A 21,398-nucleotide genomic window follows, 5' to 3' on the forward strand; every position below is an offset into this window, starting at 1 on the left:
CCTGGTTTGCTTTTACCTGATGATCCTGGAGACAGGGCGGAGGGTCCTGGGGAAGGATTCATGGTGCTTGTAGGCTGTGGTGGTAGGTGACTGCCTGAGATGTATCTACTTAGCAGATTATCTAAACTACTTGAGCCAGCATCTTCCAACTGAAGAGAAAGAAGGTAAAGATAAATTTGCTTTGATTAAAGCAGAAGTTACTAAGTTTACTAGTTTCTGTGCTCATAGCCACAATTTACTAATAGGCTAATAGATTATCCAATATCAAGTTCAACCTAATTGTTTCCTTTCAAGCCCCTCTGAGAACTGATACAGTATAGTTTATACTGTGACTGAATCTATATATTGTACAACAAACACACAACTGCTCAAAGAAAAACCTAATGACCCACTAAATCTTATATTCCATTATGAAAATAGTTCTGACATACTGATATTTCTACCTTTTCTCAAAATCGCCGCAGGACCCTATCAGTATCTTTTGTCCCCAGACTCTCTTTCTCTGCTTCATTGCCCACACTCCTGCCACGATCATTCACCCTAATGAAAACGTCAACACCCAACTGTAAGCTATGAAAAGTTCTTGTAGCCACACAGTCTTTGACTTGACATATAAGGCTCTTTATTACACACACCAGAAAAGGGACAGGCAACAGGAAATCTGACCCTGCTTTAAACTTAGAGGCAGCAGGAGAAGGTCAGAGGACCCAGAACTGTGATTCTGGGCTCCTTCCAAAAATAAATGTCAGTTTCTTATCTTTAATATATCCACCTATACTGCAGAACTGTGATGACTCAGCAAGAAAATATCTATGTTAGAATAAAAAGGTATTTTTAAGTATGAAAATCACCTTAAATTGAAATTTTGCACTATTCCATCTAAGAGATGGTCAAATTGTTCTTAATCAATAAATCTTCCTATTTAATGTTCTATTTGCATCTACACCCGCTCTTTTCAATTGCCTCTCTACCTAGAGGTCAGATGATTCCTTTTTCCAGTTCTGGGAAAGGAACCCAGGATGTTGTACATGGTAGGCCAGCACCTCTGAGCCACAACCTTAGCCCCCAGATGATTTCTTTTAGAAACATATTTCTGGTTCAAGACAAAACTGAACATATGCATTTATTTCTTGCTTTCCTTTCCTTCTAAAATGCAGTGATTCTCACAGCAGTGAAACAAAAACAGTGGCATCACAGCGCGGACTTTGGAGGAAACTAAGGACATTAAGTTGTGGTAGAACTGCAGTAATAGGAAGATGATGAGAATGCAGCAACTCACCACGTATCACAACACAAGAAGATTCTCCTAAAACGTAAATAGGACAATTTTCCCAATGCCCTTAAAAAAGTGCTATTCCAGACACCTGAAAGGTTAAAGAGGAGGGTATGGGCTATTTGGAGGGACAATTAAAGGACAATAGCAGTTATCTGTCTATTCTGTGGTCACTGTTATTGGCTAAGGGTTCACTTGTAAACTGTAACTACAGGACAGTGATGGCGAACCTTTTAGGAGCTTTTAATGATACAAATAGCCTGCTGCAGCACATGTGCCACAGGTTCACCGCCACTGGCATAGAAGAATCCCTACCTGCAACTCAGGTCAACTGGAAGACTGGGGGGCGGGGGGGCTGGTGAGGGAGGGCCACAGATGGATATGGGGCTACACACTACCTAAACATCAAATGATGGGGAATGACTCAAAGCAAATACAAAATTCCATTTTTATATTCCCTTTTATACTCTCCACCTATAAAATTCCCCTTTTATACTCTCCACCCAACTTATATTCCTAGCTGGATGGACAACATTAAGGCTCAAGGAGTGAACAGCTCAGGAAGAGGTGAACAGAATACAGACAGAAGAGCCTCTCTGGTGCCACTACAGCCCCCAATAGGGAGATGCTAACTAAAGCACTCAAGTCTAGTTTTCATTACATGTGAGTAGGGTTCACAGTGAAGTTAACAGGCCAACTAGAAAAAATATAAATTCATTCATTTATTAAACCATTATTTTTTAGCATCCTAAAGAAGTACATGGAACATGCGTTCTATAAATAATTTCTGTGATGCAAAAGGAAAAGAGACAATTGAGCAAAGACATTTCACAGATAATTACAGAATAAAAATAATCAAGGAACATAAGATAACTGACTACACTTAAAAGAAAAATCAAGTTAACAATATCATTTTACCTATTAGATACATAAAAATAGAAGAAAATAATTAACAACCCAGTGTTGAGAAAACACAGTAGAAATGAACACTTTCAAATATATAAGCTAGCACTGTATTTTTTGTTTTGTTTTGTTTTGTTTATTGAGACAGAGTCTTGCTAAGTAGTTCAGGCTGGTCTTGAACTCTCAGGAATAGCCCTGCCTCAACTACTTGAGTGCTATGATTACAGGTATGCACCACCACACAATATTCTAAAGAGCAAATTGTCAGTGTCAATGTAAATTTAAATTGTAAACCCTTTTGATCCTGTCTTAGAGAAATATTTATATGTATTTAAAACAATATGCTTACTGTGCCTCAATGTAACTTTTTAAAACTTGCACTGAAATATAAAAAAGAAACAATAAAATAAACACAGCCAAAGTGTACAATCTGATGATTCCATGTACAACTAGGAAACCAAAATCAAGTAAACAAATTGAATCTATCACTTTTATGTACCTCAATGCCCTCCCTCCAACCTCAAATATTGATCTTTTTGCCATTTTAGATTAATCTGCTTTTTTCCCTGCAGTTTTATATAAATGGAATCATAACATATACTTGTTAATACATTATTTACCACTTGGTATAACAGTTTTGATGTTAATCCTGCTGGTTGTATCAAGGTCATTCTTTTTTACTGTGAATATTCTATTATACAGAAAATAATGCATTTATCCATTTATCTGTAGGAGGACATTCAGGTTGTTTCCAGTTTTGCCTTATTACTAACAGAGCTGCTATGAACATCTGTACAAATCTTTGTGCAGACATTTATTTCCTTTACTTTTTGGCAAATCTATAGAAATACAAATTACGGTAGGTATAACTTTAACTTTTAAAGAAACTGCCACACTGTTTCTCCAAGTGGCATACAATTTTACATTCCACCAACGTTTATGAGGGCTCTAGTCCATCCACTCTGTCACCAACAGTATTTGTTATCATTAATATGTGTAGTCTTTTCAATTAAGTCATCTTAAGAGGTGGGTCATATTGTGTTTCACTGGTTTTAACTTGAATCTCCCTCATGACTAATGGTATTACTAGCATCTTTTCACAAATGTATCTTTGTTTCTAATGGTGAGATATGAGAAATAAACCTAAGGTTCACCAATAGAAAGAAAACTATGTCCAATAAAATGGAATACCACATAGCTTTAAAAGTGAGAAAACTATGAAGAACTGACATGGAAAAAAGTCCCAAAACGAACACATAAAGCTTTCAAGACAGTATTGACCAAACGTATCTGTTTGGTATGATCTCATTTTCTGTTACTGCTCTCTCCACTTTCTGCTGGGGAACGAACCCAGGGAGTGCTGAGCTACTCAGTGTGCTCTACTTTTTTATTTTGAGATAGCGCCTCACTAATATAAGGTCTCACTATATATAAGGTTGAGGCTCACAATATAAGGTTGAGGCTTGCCTGGATCTTGCAATCTTTCTTCCTTAGTTGACTGAATGGCAGGAAGAACAGATATGCACCTATATTTCCTAGCTTGTTACTGTTTATTTATATTTGTATGTTTGGGGGAGGGATCTGAGACATACCAATTGCGAACAGTGCTGGGATTTAGTTGTGTGAAGGAAGAATGGGGTATATAGATATTCCTATCTTTCACTGATTGATTGCAGTGCTCGAGATTGTACCCAGGACCTTTAAACTAAGCTGCTGCCCCTTCATGTGTTTGAGACAGGTTCTCCCTAAGTTGTCCGTGCTGGGCTCAAACTTAAGATCTTCCTGCTTTACTCTTCCAGAGTGTTGGGATTACAGATGCACATCACAACATTTGGCTGTGAAGTTTTAAGCCTAAACTTTAGCTTCATTATCATCCCATGGGACTACTGTTGTGGTCCACTGTCGACTATGTCACTGTTTTGGGGCTTATGACTGTACTTCTTACTATTTTTAACATTTCTATTGCTTAGTGATGTCATACCAACCACTGTACACGGACTGCATTACTCACGTGTTTGCAATGTGAGTACAAACAGTCATAAAAGAGGATAGTATGGTAATTATATACAGCACATACTACTTATGATAACTATGTCACTGGTTTGTGTATTTATTATATTTTTTATTTTTATTCTCCCAAGCATAATCTCCTTTTACTTCTTAAAATAAAAGCTAGGTATGGTGTTGCACGCTTGTAATCTCAGCCGAGGATCACCAGGAGTTCAAGACCAGGATTGGCTACACACTTAGCTCAAGGCCAGACCGAACTACACAGTGAAACCCTGTCTCAAAAAAAGTTTGCTATAAAAAGTTTACTGCCTGTGTTGCACTGGTAGCAGACTCATAAATCTCATGTTTACTGTTCAAGAGATCACTCTGAGTAGTTGCCTTATACTTGCTGGGTTTGTGCAAGTTATCTGTATGAGCACTGCATAATGATCAGTAACAAGGCATTTCTAAGAATGTATGCTCATTAAGTGGCCCCATGAACAAGTATAACCAAAAAATCCAAAAAAAAGTGAATATAACTCAAATAACCTGCCTTTTAAGTGTGTACGTGTGTTTGTTTTTTTTAACCAAGATTTATCTTCAGTTATGCTCTGTTGGCTGATTTGAGATAGGGTCTCACTCGATAGCCCAGGCTGGTATCCAACCCACAGCAATCTTCCTGCCTCAGCCTCCTGAGTGCTGAGATTATAGATGTGTACCATCATACCCAGCCTACCCACCTATGCTTTCCTGAGGGCATCATTACTCTCAGAACAATGAACTTCAAAGTAGTATGAGTAGCTTATGATAATGATGCAGATATCCTAGCATTAAAAAGTTCATGCAAATATTCAACAACATGTAAATCTGTACATGATTTATCAGACATACAGTTTTCCCAGAGGAGAAACCTGATAAATAAAGTTACTGAATATGCCAAATAAGGGTAACAGTTTTTCAAAAAATTTATAAGATATATTATTAGAATAATAAATTCATTAATTATAATCTTAGTATGAATATAATCTAACATTCCTTTAACAGTATTCTGGTTTATTACGTATCCCCTGAGCACTGTAAATATGAATTATTACTATGCTGGAGATGGACAGTTGTGTAAAATAAAAAATAACTCAAGTTGAGAGAATTTTATTTAAATCAAGTTCTATTCTATACAACAAAGTCATTGTAATGGTCAGTACTACTGACACAAATCAACAAATATCTGAAAGTGCCCTGTATGTATTTATTTCATTTGATTTGCACAGTAAATGCTACTTAGTTCCCTACATTACCTCCTTCAAGTTTCTTTTTACTGTATGATGGAACTTACAAAAAGACAAGGTACAAAGTAGATGACTGAGAGGGAAGAGGTTCTTCCTCTACGTTTTGTTTACTGGATAACTATCGCTTACCATGTTTGTGCTTTTAGGTTGGCCACCTCTAACTTCTTTTAAAGGCAGGTGACAATAACAATACTGGTGAGGATGTGGAGAAACTAAAACCCTCACACACTGGGGTTAGTGAGAACGTAAAATGTTGCAGTCACTGCAGCAATTTGGCATTTCCTCAAAGGCTAAACAGCCAGGTATGGTGGCACGTGCCTGTGATCTCAGCACTCGAGAGACTGAGGCAGGAGGAACACTGAGTTCCAGGCCAGCCGAGGCTACATAGTAAGTTCAAGGCCAGTCTGGACTACCTAGTGAGACCTTGTCTCAAAAACCAAACCAAAACAAACCAAAATAAACCACTAAAGGCTAAACATATAATGAAACCTGTAAGTAAGTATATGTGTATGAAGATGAAAGCCCTTCTTTCATCTTCATATTATTCATATTATAAAAAGGATTATTCTTTTTTCATTTGTTTGTTTTTTGAAACAGGGTCTCACTGTGTAGCCCACGCTGGCCTTGAACTCAGGGCGATCCTCCGGCCTTAGCCTCCCAAGTACTGGGGTGACAGGCATGGACCACACACCGGCTAGCAGCATTACTCTTAACAGCCAAAATGTACAACCCAAACATCCCAAAACCGATGAATGACCAAAATGTGGTATATTTGTATAAGGGAGTATTATTCCAACATAAAATTGCTGACACCTGCTACAACACAGACTTGAAAAACATTATGCTAAGTCAAAGAAGCCAGACAGAAAGTCACGTATTATATGATGTCTTCCACACAACATACCTGGATCTAAAATTTGTCTTGTTATCCTCAATGCCCTAGGACTTTAGCATACAGTAAGGGCTTACTAAAACTTAATGACTCCTTTAACAGTATGCATACCTCTAGCTGCCCAAAGACTCAATGCCATACCTTTTCAGACCCATAATCCCAAACTATCTCCCTGGTATTGCTTTGAAAAGAGATCAGGAGTCTGCGCACTAAAATCCAACTGTTTTAATTACAGTGACACTCTGGGAGGATCACTAACTTCATTTACTCTCATCATAAAATTAGCTATTATATATCATATCAAGTGATTTCAAGCTTAAACGAATACATGTCCTGTGAAAGCATTTTGTAAATTATAAGCTTTTAACTAGTCCAGCCCTCAGCACAAATACCACTACCCTTCCCTTAGCCAAAAAATAAAATAAAATAAAATAATCTAGTGTCACAGAAGCAGCCAGATTAAGAAAATTTCACACGTCACTGATTTTCAAACAATTCTCAGTTACAGAAATATCATTTAATATATCATTTACAGAAATATCATTTACATAAACCCATTAAATATACAAAAAAACTAAACTGCAACCACAGAAGAGTGTTGCGGGTCTCACTATCTCAGCAGTTTCAGTGTTCCTTGCTCCCATGGTGACCTGTGACTCCCATGAAACTCATATAATTTTTGAAGTAATTCAGTTAATGCTCAAACATTATATCTACACTATTTAAAAAGAAATGCTTTTAATTCAAATAAACTGGAAATTTCAGAAAGCACTGAAGATAACTGGCTTGTGTAATGTCACAGTTAAAAGGGACATGAAGTCCTAGAGACTCTTCATGCTCCATCTATTCCTCTAATCTGTATGTCTCCTTTTAGTACATGCCCCAAAATACCTCTTATGGCTTTTGTTTAGGTCTCCCCCACCCTGACCCCCCAGGCTCACGTGGTCAGAGGTGGCTGGATCTACAGTTCATGATGCTGGGATTCAGGGTGTGTGATTACTAAATTGGCCCACTGATTGGTTTGGCAGAGTTCTGGGTGTGGATAATAGGAAGGCCCACCCTGGACAGAATATAAGGGACAGAAAGTGGGCAGCTGTTGTCACATGCTCGTTTTTTGCTGTTGCTGCCTTCTACCTGCAGAAACTATTTCTTCTCTGTGATGCCCCTCTGCCATGCCACTCTACATTGCCAGCTGCCTATAGACTGAAACCTCTACAAATTGTAAGCCAAAAGAACCTTTCTTCCTTTAACTTTGGGCATTGGGTATTTTGTTTTGGCAATGAGAAAAGTAACTAGGACAGTATCTGCCTTCTGTACTTCCAAACCCCATCCTTTCTCATCCCAACTGATTTGCATGAGGAGCTGACTACCTCTCATTATGGATCTAAAAGAAGAATGATAAAAAAATTCACCCCATTTTTGTTCTCGATATCCTTTCTATCTCCAAACTCACATCAGAATATTTGCCTATTGCTAGGTGGTAGAAGAGTCAACAAAGCTGACAATCCTTCATTTACCTCTATGTAAACAGTCTCATAATATGGAACACTCCACTTCTTATAACTTTAAAGTTTTGAATAATTCTAGTTCTAGCACAAGAAGCTTTTGAAATTCTAGTATCTACACTCATTGTAAATTTCAAAGAAATGTTGGCCCCGAATTTTAAAAATCACAAAATCTGAAATGTATACTCTAACTTTGTAATTAATACAAGGTTTTAAATGACTCATTTAACTTAAAACACAAACCTGTATGGGCGGAATATCTGGCAAGGATGGAAGGTTTTCTGGATTAGTAACTGAGGGGATAAGTTCTATTGCTGTAACAGATGGGCTCGTGGGGCCTCGGTTTGCATTTGCCATAGTTGCTGTAGTAGGGCTTGTTGGGTTGATTGTGGTGTTGTGCACCGATACAACAGGAAAGGGTCCAGCATGCCCTGGGTTTGAGTGCTGTTAAGAAAGAACACATCATTGTTAGCTGATCTGCCAGGGTATTTGAGCTGTACCTTTATAAGAATTTTATTTTAGAAAGGATATGTAAGTGAGCCTGTGACAGAAAAAAAGTGGGCTCTCTCAGCTGTGTGCAGCAGAATAGTTAAAACTTAGCCCATTCATTTTTCTATTCATTTTTGTAAAGTATCTATGGAAAAACAGGCTTGTCAATAATTTTCAATCAGTCATACTGGTGATATGACCTTATTTCAGAATTAAGGCTGCTGATGTGGAAGCCTAAAAGTTTTCAAACACCAGAAAGCCACTGTTCTGTCTACCTACCTCTTGAACCTTTGTTTTTCTAATGAAAATAATTATGTAATGCAGCTTGATATGGTAGGAAAAAAAGAATTTATACAAAGGAAATACATCAATTCTCAGTTTTAGTACTGTGTGACCTCAGGTAAATCACAAATTAAGTACTTTAGAAATGCTGAAATATGGTACCTCATCTGTTTCATTGCAAAGGTTGTTATGATCATTATTAAGGTCATATATAAATATCTTTGGGAAATAATTGTATACATGCAAGTAAATTATTTAAAATATTTGAAAACTAAAAATGCTAATAATATTTAGTGATTTCTCAAGGGGCAGAATATTTTCTAAGGAAAATATTCTAAGATAGTTGTTTAATCTGACTGTATGCCTTCCACCTTCTTACTTAAAATGATGTGTCTGGTGCCTTGTAATACGTGAAGACTTTCTTTATAAGAACTAAGTAGTACAAGGGTATCTGAACAATTTTAAGGAAATCAGTATGTAGATCCTTAACCTTCATATATCCTCTCCACTTGAAAACCAAATTTCCTTAAGAATATGCCAGCAACTTCTTTGATAAGTGGCCTTTGACCATTTGACAAAAGAAGAGCATACCTCTGACCCAATCCTAAACTTATTCTAGATACACTGCCTCAGGGTGGGGAAAGTGGAGATAATCAAAGGTCCAAGTGGAAATGATACTGTTTGAGTGTTGTGAAGTGTCTGGTTCTGAAACCCGGATAATAAATCTTCAGATGGGTTTTAGTACTTCATGATTTTTTTAGAAGACATCAGGAACTTATCACTCATAAAAATTTTTTAAAACTAGTTCTGTTAGATCATTGTGCATTTTAGCTTACAGTCTAGAAAATGTTCAGAGAACTGGGGAATACTTCTATAATAAAACTCTTTTATTCCCAGACTGAACAAGTTACCTGAATATCACATGAAAAAACCCTAGTTATAAAAATCAGAGTTGGTTTCTTATTCTAACAGTAAATAACAGCATGCTAACATATATACTGAAAGGAGAGGGTAGAAAAACTTCATCTCCAGAAATGTAAAGCCAAATTAATTTTACTTTCTGATATTCTTAAATCTATAAGCATGTATTTTGTTTCAACAACTGTGTAATGTAAAAAGCTTAATAGTCTTACTGTCACTGTAAATTTAACAAAGAAGTTTCACTGAAATACTTTTGCAAAAAAATTACATGAGGATAATTTATCTCTAATAAGCTTAAATATATAATAGTAAGATAAAATTCTGCACAGGAAATAAAAGTGAAATTCAAGACTAAGGGAAAGAAAGTGTAAAATGTTAACCTTCAAAAGCGTGTGCTAAGAAATTAACCATTAACAAATGCTGGTGGTGCTGTGGGGAAGAAGAAACCCTTCTCTACTGTTGGTAGGAGTGTAGACTGCTATAACCACTGTGGAAATCAGTGTGGAGATTCTTCAAAAAACTAGGACCAGAGCTTCTATTTGATCCAGCTATTCCTCTCCTTGGTATGCTCCCAAAAGAATTAAAAGAATCATACCACAATGACATACGCATACCCACATTTATAGCAGCACAGCTTGTAATAAGTACACTTTGGAAACAGCCCAAACGCACACCAACCGATGAACGGCTAAAGATTTTTTTTTAACCCACAAGAGCATTCTATTCTGTCATAAAGAAGGATAAACTTGAGACACTTCTAGCTAAATGGATGAACTTTGAGGATATTATTATTATTACTATTATTATTTTGCTGGTGCTAGGGATTGAACCCAGGGCTTTGTGCATGCAGGGCAAGAATTCTACCACTGAGCCACATCCCCAGCCCTGAGGGCATACTCAAGTGAAATAAACTGGACACACACGTGTAAATACTGCACTGTTTCTCTAGTATGAGAAACTCAAAGTGTAAATAAGGACCACAATGTATAATAGATATTGTGAAACAGGAAGAAAATATTCAAATAAGAAAAGTAAGGAGGGACAGGGGTGGAGGGAAGGAAAGAAAAGGAAAAAATGATTAGAAAAGAAGGAAAAAATGAAAATTAAGCCTTTGTAAATAAGGAAGGGAAGTGGAGTTAAAGGGAGGGGAGGGGAATGGGAGAAGAAAGAATCAAGTTGTGTCATGTACAAGTACAAATTCGCTATGATGAATGTGATCATTATGTATACCTACAATGTACAAATAAACATGGTTAATTGAAAAAAAGCTTGCTATAATATTTGAGATTCTAGTAGATTCACCTAGAGAATGTAAAGATTTTAGGTTGTAATTTCAATATTTATAAAGTACTAGAAAATAAGTTTTTGTAATTATTTATAAACTTTCAATAGAAACTTTAAATAATAATAATCTTCAAGTGTGAGGGAATACGTAATTTCCAAAGTTTTTCTGGAGGTGTCTGGACCAAAAAACTGAAGGATCACTGCTTCAAGATAGGGTTTTTCTCAACTTTTGCATGCAGAATGATCTGAGAGATTACTGAACACTCTCCTGAAAATTCTGTTTCAAAGGGTTATGGCTCATAATCTATTCTAATAAGGCCATGCACCCCACCTCAAGCTCACCAGTGATTCTGATGGTCTTTAAAATATGTTTCGAGAAATGCTACTCTCTAAGTTAAAAAAATGGAACTCTGAACTCTTATCATTTTTGTAATTGGAAATCCTACTGAAAAGTTGCCTTTTTATAATGATATTGCCTCTATAAATATAATCCACTATTCAAACAAAGATTATAAATTTGTATCTAAATATACTTCAGGTTTGAGAAGAGTGCTTCATGCATGGTAGGCGTATTTGACCACTGAGTCACTCCAAGCCTATATTTATTTTTGAAATTAAGCATATCTACAGTGTAAACAGAGTAATGAGTAGGGAAAAGAAATTATATACAGAAATGTTAGGATCAGAGTCACAGTAAAAGAACAGAGGAAACTCACAGCAGGAAATTAAAGTTCTAATCTTGACTGTATCATCTCTTATGACTGCAGGTACTTCAAAAGTTTCTTATTTTCATATTTTTATTTTTTGGTACCAAGAGTCAAACTGAGGACCTTGTGCTTTCCAGGCAGGCACTTGTGTCACTGAGCTATATCTCTGGCAAAAGTTTCTTATATTGTTTTTCACTTGTGTAAGTAAGTTGGATTACACTACGGATTCTTTTTTATTTGTTTATTTTTTTGAGATAAGGTCTCACTAACAGTTTAGGCTGGCCTTGAGCTCACTTTGTAGCACAGGCTGATCTCAAACTCACAAGGATCCTCCTGCCTCAGCCTCCTGAGTGCTGCCATTACAGGCATGCACCACCATGCCTGGCCTTAACACCATGCCTGGCCTTAATCCATGGTATGTGATGGATTTAAAAGGATCAACAAAAGTTCTTAAAACTGAATACAAAATTTAATGTACAGTGCATATGTGTATTTTCCTGGGACAAGACGATATACAATATTAATCAAATTCTCAAACATATCAATGACCTGCCCCCATCAACTGAGTAAGAAAAACAACATCTTTTAGTTTTAAAAGTGTATGACTCTTACAAATGTAACTCTAGGCATACTTGTCTTTGGAGGTGTGGCTGCATCATGGAATACTGAGGACCGCTGTGCCTGGGTATCCCTGGGATTCTGGCAGCATTCTGAGCCAGTCTCATTTGATGGGCTTGAAAAGCTCCACAGTTCATGTTGCCTCTTTGCATTGTCTGCACACTGATCAATCTTGGAGGCTATAAAAAGTAGAAATTAATAATCTTTATAAATTTATCTTTCAACTATAAAATGTTACGGTAAAAATAATTCAGTCAGAATAGAACCTATAAAGTAAAAGGTGTAAGTCACTGTTCTCATCTCTAGCCAGTCCTCAAAGGACTGGTAATTACTAGTTTGTGTATCACTGGAAATTTCCCAATTCCCTCTCTCAGTATGCATGTATTTAAAGCATGTCAACATTAATTTACCTCACCATACAGTAATAGTTTTGACTAGGAGGGGCAGAGAGCAGGAGAGCCACAAGGATGAGAAGGAGCTAAAGAACAGATCAGATCTTAAGAAGAAATAATCTGATTCTCTGGCCCACAACGATTTTGTGGAGTGATGGGAACTTTAATACTTTCAGAGAAGTAGTGAATTACTTTTATTTCCCAAGGTAAGTTATTTACTTATTTATACCTTTCTTTTTTTTTTTTGTCTTTTGGAAACAGGGTCTGCTATGCAGTTCAGGCTGGCCTTGAGCTCACTTTGTAGCCCAGGCTGGCCTTGAACTCCGAACGATCCTCCTGCCTCGGCCTCCCAAGTGCTGGTATTATAGGCGTGCACCACCACACCCAGCATTATACCTTTCTTCACACTTTCATCACATTCCTACAATGCCAGTGCAAATGAACTCTGACCTCTGAACTTCATGCCTGCTAGTAAATGAATGTGTAACTCATCTCTATATGGGAGAAAGAGAAGTCTTGAAATCTTCATAATTTATATCAATAACATAGTGACCCAATACTGACCTGCTGCTGTAACATCTGAGGGGCTGCTTGTCTAGGGTGCTGCTGTGTTGCTGCTGTTGTAGTTGGTACAGGAGCTGGTGGCTGCTGCATCCTCATCTGTTGCAACTGCTGATGTTTCTGTGCATACACTTGTTGTTGCATGTGCTGAAGTCGAAGCTGTGCTAAATTAATCTGTCCAGGGGTTTTACTAATGTGGTTTGTTCCTGGAGGAACCTGTCCAACTACAACATTAGGAGTATAACCAGGAGCTGGTTTACTCTCTATTACTAGATTACCTGAAGATTTAAAAATGAGAGAGATTTGCATAAAATCAACTAAACTGTTTATTTCACAAATTGATCACTGCCTTTTCCTCCTTCTACAGACAACTATCAGCACCTCAAAGTTTCCAATAGTACAACAGGGGGAGGCACGAAGTTTAAAGATGATGACTAGAAACCTAATATAGGGCTGGGGATATAGCTCATTGGCACAAGTGCCTGCCTGGCAAATGCAAGGTCCTGAGTGCTGATTCCCAGTACTGAAAAAAAAAGAAACCTAATATATTCCAAAGCCAAAATAAAAATGATTTTTGATTATCTATCCTTATCCTATATTTATACAGGTGTGCAGAAAAATTAAAGATCTGAAAAAGATACTATCAGAGGATGCTCAGCTAGTCCATTTCAATCAATTCTTCCCTATCAAGACTCAAAAGATAATCAAGATTGCTAATACTGATTCCACCTGTTTTTGAACTGCCAAAACACGAAGGGCAGAAAACTATTTTGCTACAAAACTGTTTTCTGTGGAAATACTGAATGGTTTAAACCATTCGTCTTTGGGGCTGGGGATTTAGCTCAGCAGCAAAAGCGCCTGCCTGGCATGCGCAAGGTCGTGAGTTCGGTTCCCGGTACCGGAGAAAAAAAACAAAAAAAATAAATAAATAAACAAACCATTCGTCTTCAAAAGTGATCACTTTTTCCCATAGGTCACAGACGGTACATTTTAGGAAAGTGTGATTTAAAGCAGAGGGTGGAATGCCATATAAGATTGGTCAGTCTTTTTTTTTTTTTTTTTTCGGTTTTTCTCCGGTACCAGGAACCGAACTCACGACCTTGCGCTTGCCAGGCAGGCGCTTTTGCTGCTGAGCTAAACCCCCAGCCCCTGGTCAGTCTTTGATTTTGTCTGTTTTTACAACCTCTGAAAATGGAAAAATCATTCTTGGCTTCTATGCCACATAAGAACTATAGATCTAAGGCCTCAGTCAAATTTGAATAGGATTTTTTTTAACCTAAAGATCACTTTCTTTTTTTTAAAGGTCAAAACAGATACTTTCCTAATTCCCAATGTTGAATACTTCACCATTTTGAAAATGAATTTACTGAATCTGTAGGTAGCTTTGTCAGCAAACTTTTTTTGTGCTATTTTAAAGAGTCAAGGTCCACGTTTTCCAGGCTGGCCTTGAACTCCTAGGCTCAAGTAACTCTCTTGCCTTACCTCCCACGTAGACAGGGATACAGGCAAGGGTAACCATATACCTGGCTGTTTTCTTAGGTCCACAATGAGGAATAACAAAAGCAAAGTCCATTTCTCTTCCATGTGCAAAGTGTTGCTTTTGCTTTTATCTTTAAAGGATTCCTCAGGACATCACTACTGGACACATCAGCTTTCTGAAAGTCCTCCACTAGCAAACTATTTGGCATAATTAAACTACTAAGCACCTAAGCAATTCTTCCAGAGAATGAAGAGTCATTTGCTAAGTGTTTGTTTTTTTACTTTAGGGGTGTTTTGTTTTGCTTTGTTTTTATGAGACAGAGTATCACTGTGCAGCCCAGGCTAGGCTGAACTCTCAATCCTCCCGCATGCTCCAAAGTGCTGGGATTAATACATACGCCACTTGCTACAATTTCTTTATGTATATGAAATACTCAATATTAATTTGAAAAGATAGAAGGAAAAATGAGAAATGATACATACTATAAAACACTACAGAGGGGCTGAGGATATAGTTCAATGGTAAACTGCAAGACCCTACAATCCCCAGCATAAAAGTAACACAATATTATAAACTATAACAAAAACACAACTAGAGCAAGTTTGAAAGAATAACTTATTTTCAAAGTCATTCACATTGCATTTCATTTCATTTTTGCAATACTACTAGGGATTCAACCCAGGGATATTCTATTACTGAGCTACATTCCAAGTCAATTTCATTTGGAGACCATCTCACTAAATTATCCAGATGGGACTCAAACCTGCAATCCTCCCAGCTTAGGTTCGCTCAGTGCTAGCATTACAGGAATGTGCTTCACATCTGGCTATTCACATTGTAACGATAAAAACTTCAGCCATGCATGGTGGCATACACCTATAATCCTAGCACTCTGGAGGCTGAGGCAGGAGGACTGCTGTGAGTTCAAGGCCAGCTTGGGCTACATAGTGAATTCAGGCCAGTCTGAACTACATACCTGAACTACATAGTGAGATCTCAAAAATGAAAAACAAACCAAAACAATTTCAAAACTATTTAAAATTTGATTTACATGTTTTCTCTTCTCAAGTCAGTGTTCTACAATATATTAATATAACTATTTCTCACCTAAATTGACTACATTCTTTGCCCAAAAGGTGGGATCACAATGGAAGCGTATTGCTCCATTAGCAGCAGGGACAGGATCACATCGAGCTTTCAAAATATGACGCAACTGAAAGGTAATCTTAAAGGGGAAAAAAATTCATGTTAGTTTTAAAGTTAAATACCAGCTGAGAAAGCACACAAAATACAGTATTTTTAAAAGCTCAAATAGCCCCTCAGTATAAAGTCTCAGATGAAATAATGCCAATGTGTAAATCAGCAATGAAATAAAATGCATAGTCTTAAATTTGTCATTTCTGATAACAAACTGCATTAAGATACTAGGTACCTTCAAAAAAGCAAATATTGCTTACCATGATTTCCTCATATAAAGTTCTAGAAAATGATAGAGCAGACTAATTGTTACCTCTGATACAAATTTCCTGTATCTTAGTAAGAGGGTAGTAACTGCCAAATGTCAGTAATACCTTAATAAAGTTGATTAAAGAAAAATAAATATATTGTGTCTCACCAGCCGCTTGCTGTATAGTAGTGCGGTGCTGCTGCCACTTGCAATGGCCCAGTTTGTAAAGTTCATAACATGTTTCACCTGCCGGGAGAGACCTGTGATGTCATTCTGCTGCTGTAGTAGCTTCATCTGTCTTTCTTTTGTAACATTCTGAAATAAAACAAGAGCTTCACTCAAGAATACTGTATGAAAAAATAATGTATACTAACTCATAATTATTTAATGAGCCTATGAGCAATCAGAGGAAAAATTACTAATAAAAGTGAACTAAAACTTTGTTCTCTAAGTTAAAATATTTCACATACATAAATTAATGTTAGATGATATCTTTTTTCTTTTAGCACCTAGAATATTTATTAAAAATAGTGTCTTCCTATTTGATTAATCTAATGTGGCATTATGAGCTGACCTTTAGTAGTAATTTTATATAATCTTAACTCACTACACTTCCTAGGCCAATGGAAAATATTGTATAACCACTGCCATCTACTGGTGCAGCATGAGGCTGAGATTAATATTTTTCTTAAACACCTAAAACAAAATAAAAAACTCCAGAGCTCTAATAGTAAAATGAGGATAAATTTTTAAATAACAAAGTTCATTAAGAAAAAAGAGTGAGCATTGATCAAACCAGAAAAAACAATTTCAAAGAAATGCTGCAAAGGAAAAATAAGATGCTTAATAGGAACTAAAGCCATCAGAAGGGATGGGTAATGTCCTATGCACTCTGTCATTCAGCATGCATAACCTACCTACTTTGCTAACCACTGTCTTCCCAAAGGTTACTCCATGTAGTTTAACAGATAGTACATTTCCCAAGGAAACAAGCTGTGCATTTTATTACATAAATTAATAGGTAGTGGTGCTCAATTGATAGCATTTACAACTTCACTAGAGATTACCCCTTTTGCAAAGCTTAGGGAAACCCCTTTTACAAAGTTTAGGAATACATTACACTGTTAAAAAAACTTTTAAAAATTACAATGTTAGGAGTATACAGCATATAGTATTTATCATTAAGTAGTTACCTATACGTTAGCACTAAGAGGGAATTTTTAATTCTGAAGCTCTTGCAATGGTTTTATACATTTTATTTCAGATAGAGAACTAAGATGCATTTACAGCAAGTGAGAAAGTATCAAAAATAGTTACTGCTAAGTGCTCTCCATTTACATGGTACTTTTGGGGGGAAAAACCTGTAAGGTTAAAAGCAACTTACTAGATATGTAACTGGAAAGAGACCCCCAACTTTAATGATATGTGCAAGAATACTTTTAAATCTCACAACTGTTTCTAACAGAAAGATAGATGTATTTAAAAGAAATTCAAAGATAACTTACATATAATTTCATTTGTGTGTACATGCCTAATATTTTTAAAGGGTCCTATATATTTGCAAGTTAAATACTATAGTCAAATACAGTTTAAATAGTTACTATTCAATGATGTAGAAAACAGAACTTTTAAGATATTTCACATATAAAATTTGCTGAGAACAAATCAAATGTGGGTAGTAAACATGAAGCTAACTAAAAATTAATTTGGATTTCAAACTAGCTAGATCTTCAACTAAATATTTACAACTATAGGGGCTGGGGATTTAGCTCAGTGGCACAGCACCTGCCTAGCAAGCACGAGGTTGTGAGTTTGATTTCTGGTACCGGAAAAAAAAAAAAAAAAAGAAAAGAAAAAAAATTTACAACTATATATTAATCCCAAAATTCACGACACAAATATCTAATACCATAAAATTATCAATAAATTTAAGCTTTACAAATTTCAAAAATTTTTGCACAACTATGGAACTATTTTTAAAATAAGGTGAAAAACAAATGGCTTAAAGCAGAAGCCCTTTATGTTCTTGTTATGGTGAGAAATGTGGTGGGCCTGCTTTGCCTTCATTTACATTACTTTTAGTTAATAATTTTTTCAATCCTAAAGGACATCACTATTTCCTAATGTATACAGCTAAAATCAGTGTTGTATCAGTTCGCAAAGTAACTAGAAAAAGGTCTCTTTCCTAATAGGAAATGGAAAAAAAAAACCCAAAAATCTATTTTTAAATTTTACTTTATTTCCATATCCCCCAACCCATTTAAAAGAGCTTTCAATAAACATTAAAAACAGCTGAAGAGCAAGAGAAGCAGTTTTTGTTTTATTTTGGCTTTGAACCATACCTCTAGCTGCTGTAAGAGAGATTTTCCTTTCTTATTAATTTCATTGATAAGGGTGAAAATGGCCACTTTAATTTCCTGTTCTACTCGTTTGTTAGTCTCATTTACTTCTTTTATCCTGAATAAGAGAAATGCATCATTAGGTTATCAACTTATCCTATGTCTCTGAGTCATCAATTTTTACAGAAATTCATCCAACTGGGCATTTAACCAAGTATTTAAGTTAAAACTCTATCAAAGTACACAACTTGTGTTTTGGCAGACCAAATCACTTAATTTGGTCCCAACAAGTTATGTATAGAGACAAATGAATATTTAGTAGTTTTAAATTAAGCTCATAAAGGCCAGTCAATTAGGTTGGCGAACAATCTCCTGAAGTCACTGTAACATGAATGTAACATACAAACATCTAACACCAATGACTGCTGGTTAGAGTCAATTCTGGCACACTGCTTCTGTTTAATCTTAATGCTTTCCACCAACAATGTCCCAAGCAATAATTATTACCTTTTCAGAGGGCAGGAGTTAAATTTAGAAGCATTTATTTTCACTTATCCATTTCAAATATGGGTTCTGATATACTCCTTCCGTAACTTCTCAAAATGATTTCCTACTGTATATACTAAAAGGCATAAGACATTTTCAATCCTTTTTTTCCCCCCAAGGAGAAGGGGAAGGTCAGATTCCTGAGGCTTGAGCCTAGGGCTCTCACATGTTAAGTACATGTTCTACCACTGAACTATACCCTCAAACACCCCAAAGCCTCTTCACTCAGTTTTTAAAATAGCTGTTATATATTTTAGATATAAATATAAGCATCCATTGTGGTTAATAAAAGTTTTGGCTGCAAATACAAAGTGGCTGACACCTTGATTCTTATAAAAGGGGACATGGGGAATCCTACCAACAGAAATACATGTAAACAATCAATCACAAAAGGTAACCTCCACTTTTTTATATATAAACTGCTTTTCATTTGCAAAATTCAGATTTGGGCAACTTTAATTCACACCGAACAATAATAATACAGGATTCCCTCCTTTGTGTATCACTATTCAGTTAACTGAATTTCTTCCTGTAAGTCTTTTTATTTGGGGGGTGGGGTGAGATACTGGAGACTGAATCCAGAACCGTCACACTGAGCTACATCCCCAGCCTTTTTAAAAATTTGAGACAGAGTCTTACTCATTTGCTTGTATTTGCAGTCCTCCTTCCTCAGACTCCTAGAACCCTGGGTTTAAAAATGTGTCACCATGCACAGCTTGATAATTTTATTGGATTTAGTGAATGGAAGACATTTTTAGTTTCATTAAGCACGCTGAGAGCAGCGAATAGTTAGCTTCAGATTTACTGGATTTAAATCAGTATGTTCAAATTGTGAAGGAAGAAAAACATACATTAAAAAAATAATGGACCCAGTACTTGGGAGGCTGGGGTAGGAGGACTGCTGCAAGTTCGAACCTAGCCTGGGCTACACAATGGGTTCAAGACAAGCCTGAACTGCATAATGAGACCCTGTTTCAAAACACCAAATGGTGGTGGTGGAGGAGGTGATAATGGAGGGCTGGGGAGGTGCAGCTCACTGGTATAGTGCAGTACTTGTCCAACATGGATAAGGCCCTGGGTTCTACTCTCAGCAACCCCTCTCAGCCCCTAAAACAGACATAGGTCATTGAATAATGTGTGTAAAGGAGGAAGATACTAGAATTTTTAATACCTTTTAACAGCTTCCTGGAGATTAAATATTCCCCAAAGCTTTAGAATCTTAGGTAAACCTTTTGGTCTATTTCTAATTCAACAGATTAATACAGATGCAGCAATATAAAGTGGTGATCAAAATATAAAATAAATGTATAATCTAAACTTACTATACTATAGTAAAAGACATTACTATTAATCACCCTCAAAATACTCTCTCTCACTTCGAACACACTTGTCTACCATCATTCTTGCCACTTTGTGAAGCAGTTCTTAAAATCCTCTTTGATGAGTGTCTCTATGAGATCTGATCAAACAAACAATAACATGCTATCAAGTGCCATCTAATGAAAAGCCAGATTCATAAAAACATTATTCTCATTCACCTTATTCTCCAGTCTGGCACTGTGCAACTTCTAGCTTTTCCCCAAACTCAAAATGGTCATGAAAGGTAAACATTTTGAATCGATTCAGGACATTGAGGCAGCCATGGCAGCACAACTAAGAAGAAATGAAAGAGGACTTCCAGAACTGCTTCAGAAAGTGGCAAGAACAGGGGATAAGCATGTTCTAGGCAAGGGAGAGAATGCTGAGGGTGATTAATGGCAATGGGTAATTTTTAAAAATTTAAACATTCTCCATATTTAAAAAGTATACCTCACATGTAAAGAATATGTACAAATGTGCAATATATATACAAAAACATATGCTTAAAAATACAGAACTTCCATATGAATCAAGTACCTCTGAAAGGGACATCTAACTATAACTTGTGAGAAGATCGTTATCTTCTCCAACATTAAGCGCAACATATCAGTACTTTAACCTAAAGCCTGACATCTCAAAAAACCAATCAAGGAACAGTGTGCATGCACGCGTGTGTGTGCGTGTGTATTACTGTTTACAGGAATCTTTTTGTTTTGGTATCACTTAAGATGAAAAGTTTGATCATCTGTTAAACATTACTCTCATTTACTCATTCAAGTTTTGATTATACATTATGCTCCATTTTAATCACAAATTAAATTTAATAGAGAAAGTCATAATATTTGTAAATCTATACCACAAAAGGCACATAATAACCCTATTCATACCTCCAAGAGTTTCCAGTTTTTATTATGCCAGCTCCAAGTGTTTGTCTTTTTAGTGTAAGAGTTCTAATCTTATTAATCTACTCTTTCACAGAACTTATTTCCACTTGCCCTATAAATTAATTTATTCAGAAATGTACCAAAACAGGTAATTTGTAAGTAATGATGATGATAGTGGTAGTAGGAACAATAAAACAGCAGCAGCTAATACATGAATGCTTCATATGCCAAAAAATATATT

General features: G+C 36.2%; 1 protein-coding gene across 1 annotated transcript in view; it reads right to left on the reverse strand.

Annotated features, from left to right (window-relative positions):
* The window catches only part of Trim33 (tripartite motif containing 33), a gene marked incomplete at its 5' end in the record, with an annotated part of 118,666 nt that overhangs the window by 21,198 nt on the left and 76,070 nt on the right, over positions 1-21,398 (reverse strand). Inside the window, 7 exons of the mRNA XM_013516407.1 lie at positions 17-149; positions 8,092-8,292; positions 12,164-12,328; positions 13,106-13,380; positions 15,690-15,807; positions 16,198-16,344; positions 18,372-18,486. Of these exons, the coding sequence (XP_013371861.1) occupies positions 17-149; positions 8,092-8,292; positions 12,164-12,328; positions 13,106-13,380; positions 15,690-15,807; positions 16,198-16,344; positions 18,372-18,486 (1,154 nt within the window). The remainder of the gene's footprint in view (positions 1-16; positions 150-8,091; positions 8,293-12,163; positions 12,329-13,105; positions 13,381-15,689; positions 15,808-16,197; positions 16,345-18,371; positions 18,487-21,398) is intronic.

This window comes from Chinchilla lanigera, unplaced genomic scaffold (genome assembly GCF_000276665.1).
Source record: "Chinchilla lanigera isolate Chin_1 unplaced genomic scaffold, ChiLan1.0 scaffold00034, whole genome shotgun sequence".
NCBI lineage: Eukaryota > Metazoa > Chordata > Mammalia > Rodentia > Chinchillidae > Chinchilla > Chinchilla lanigera.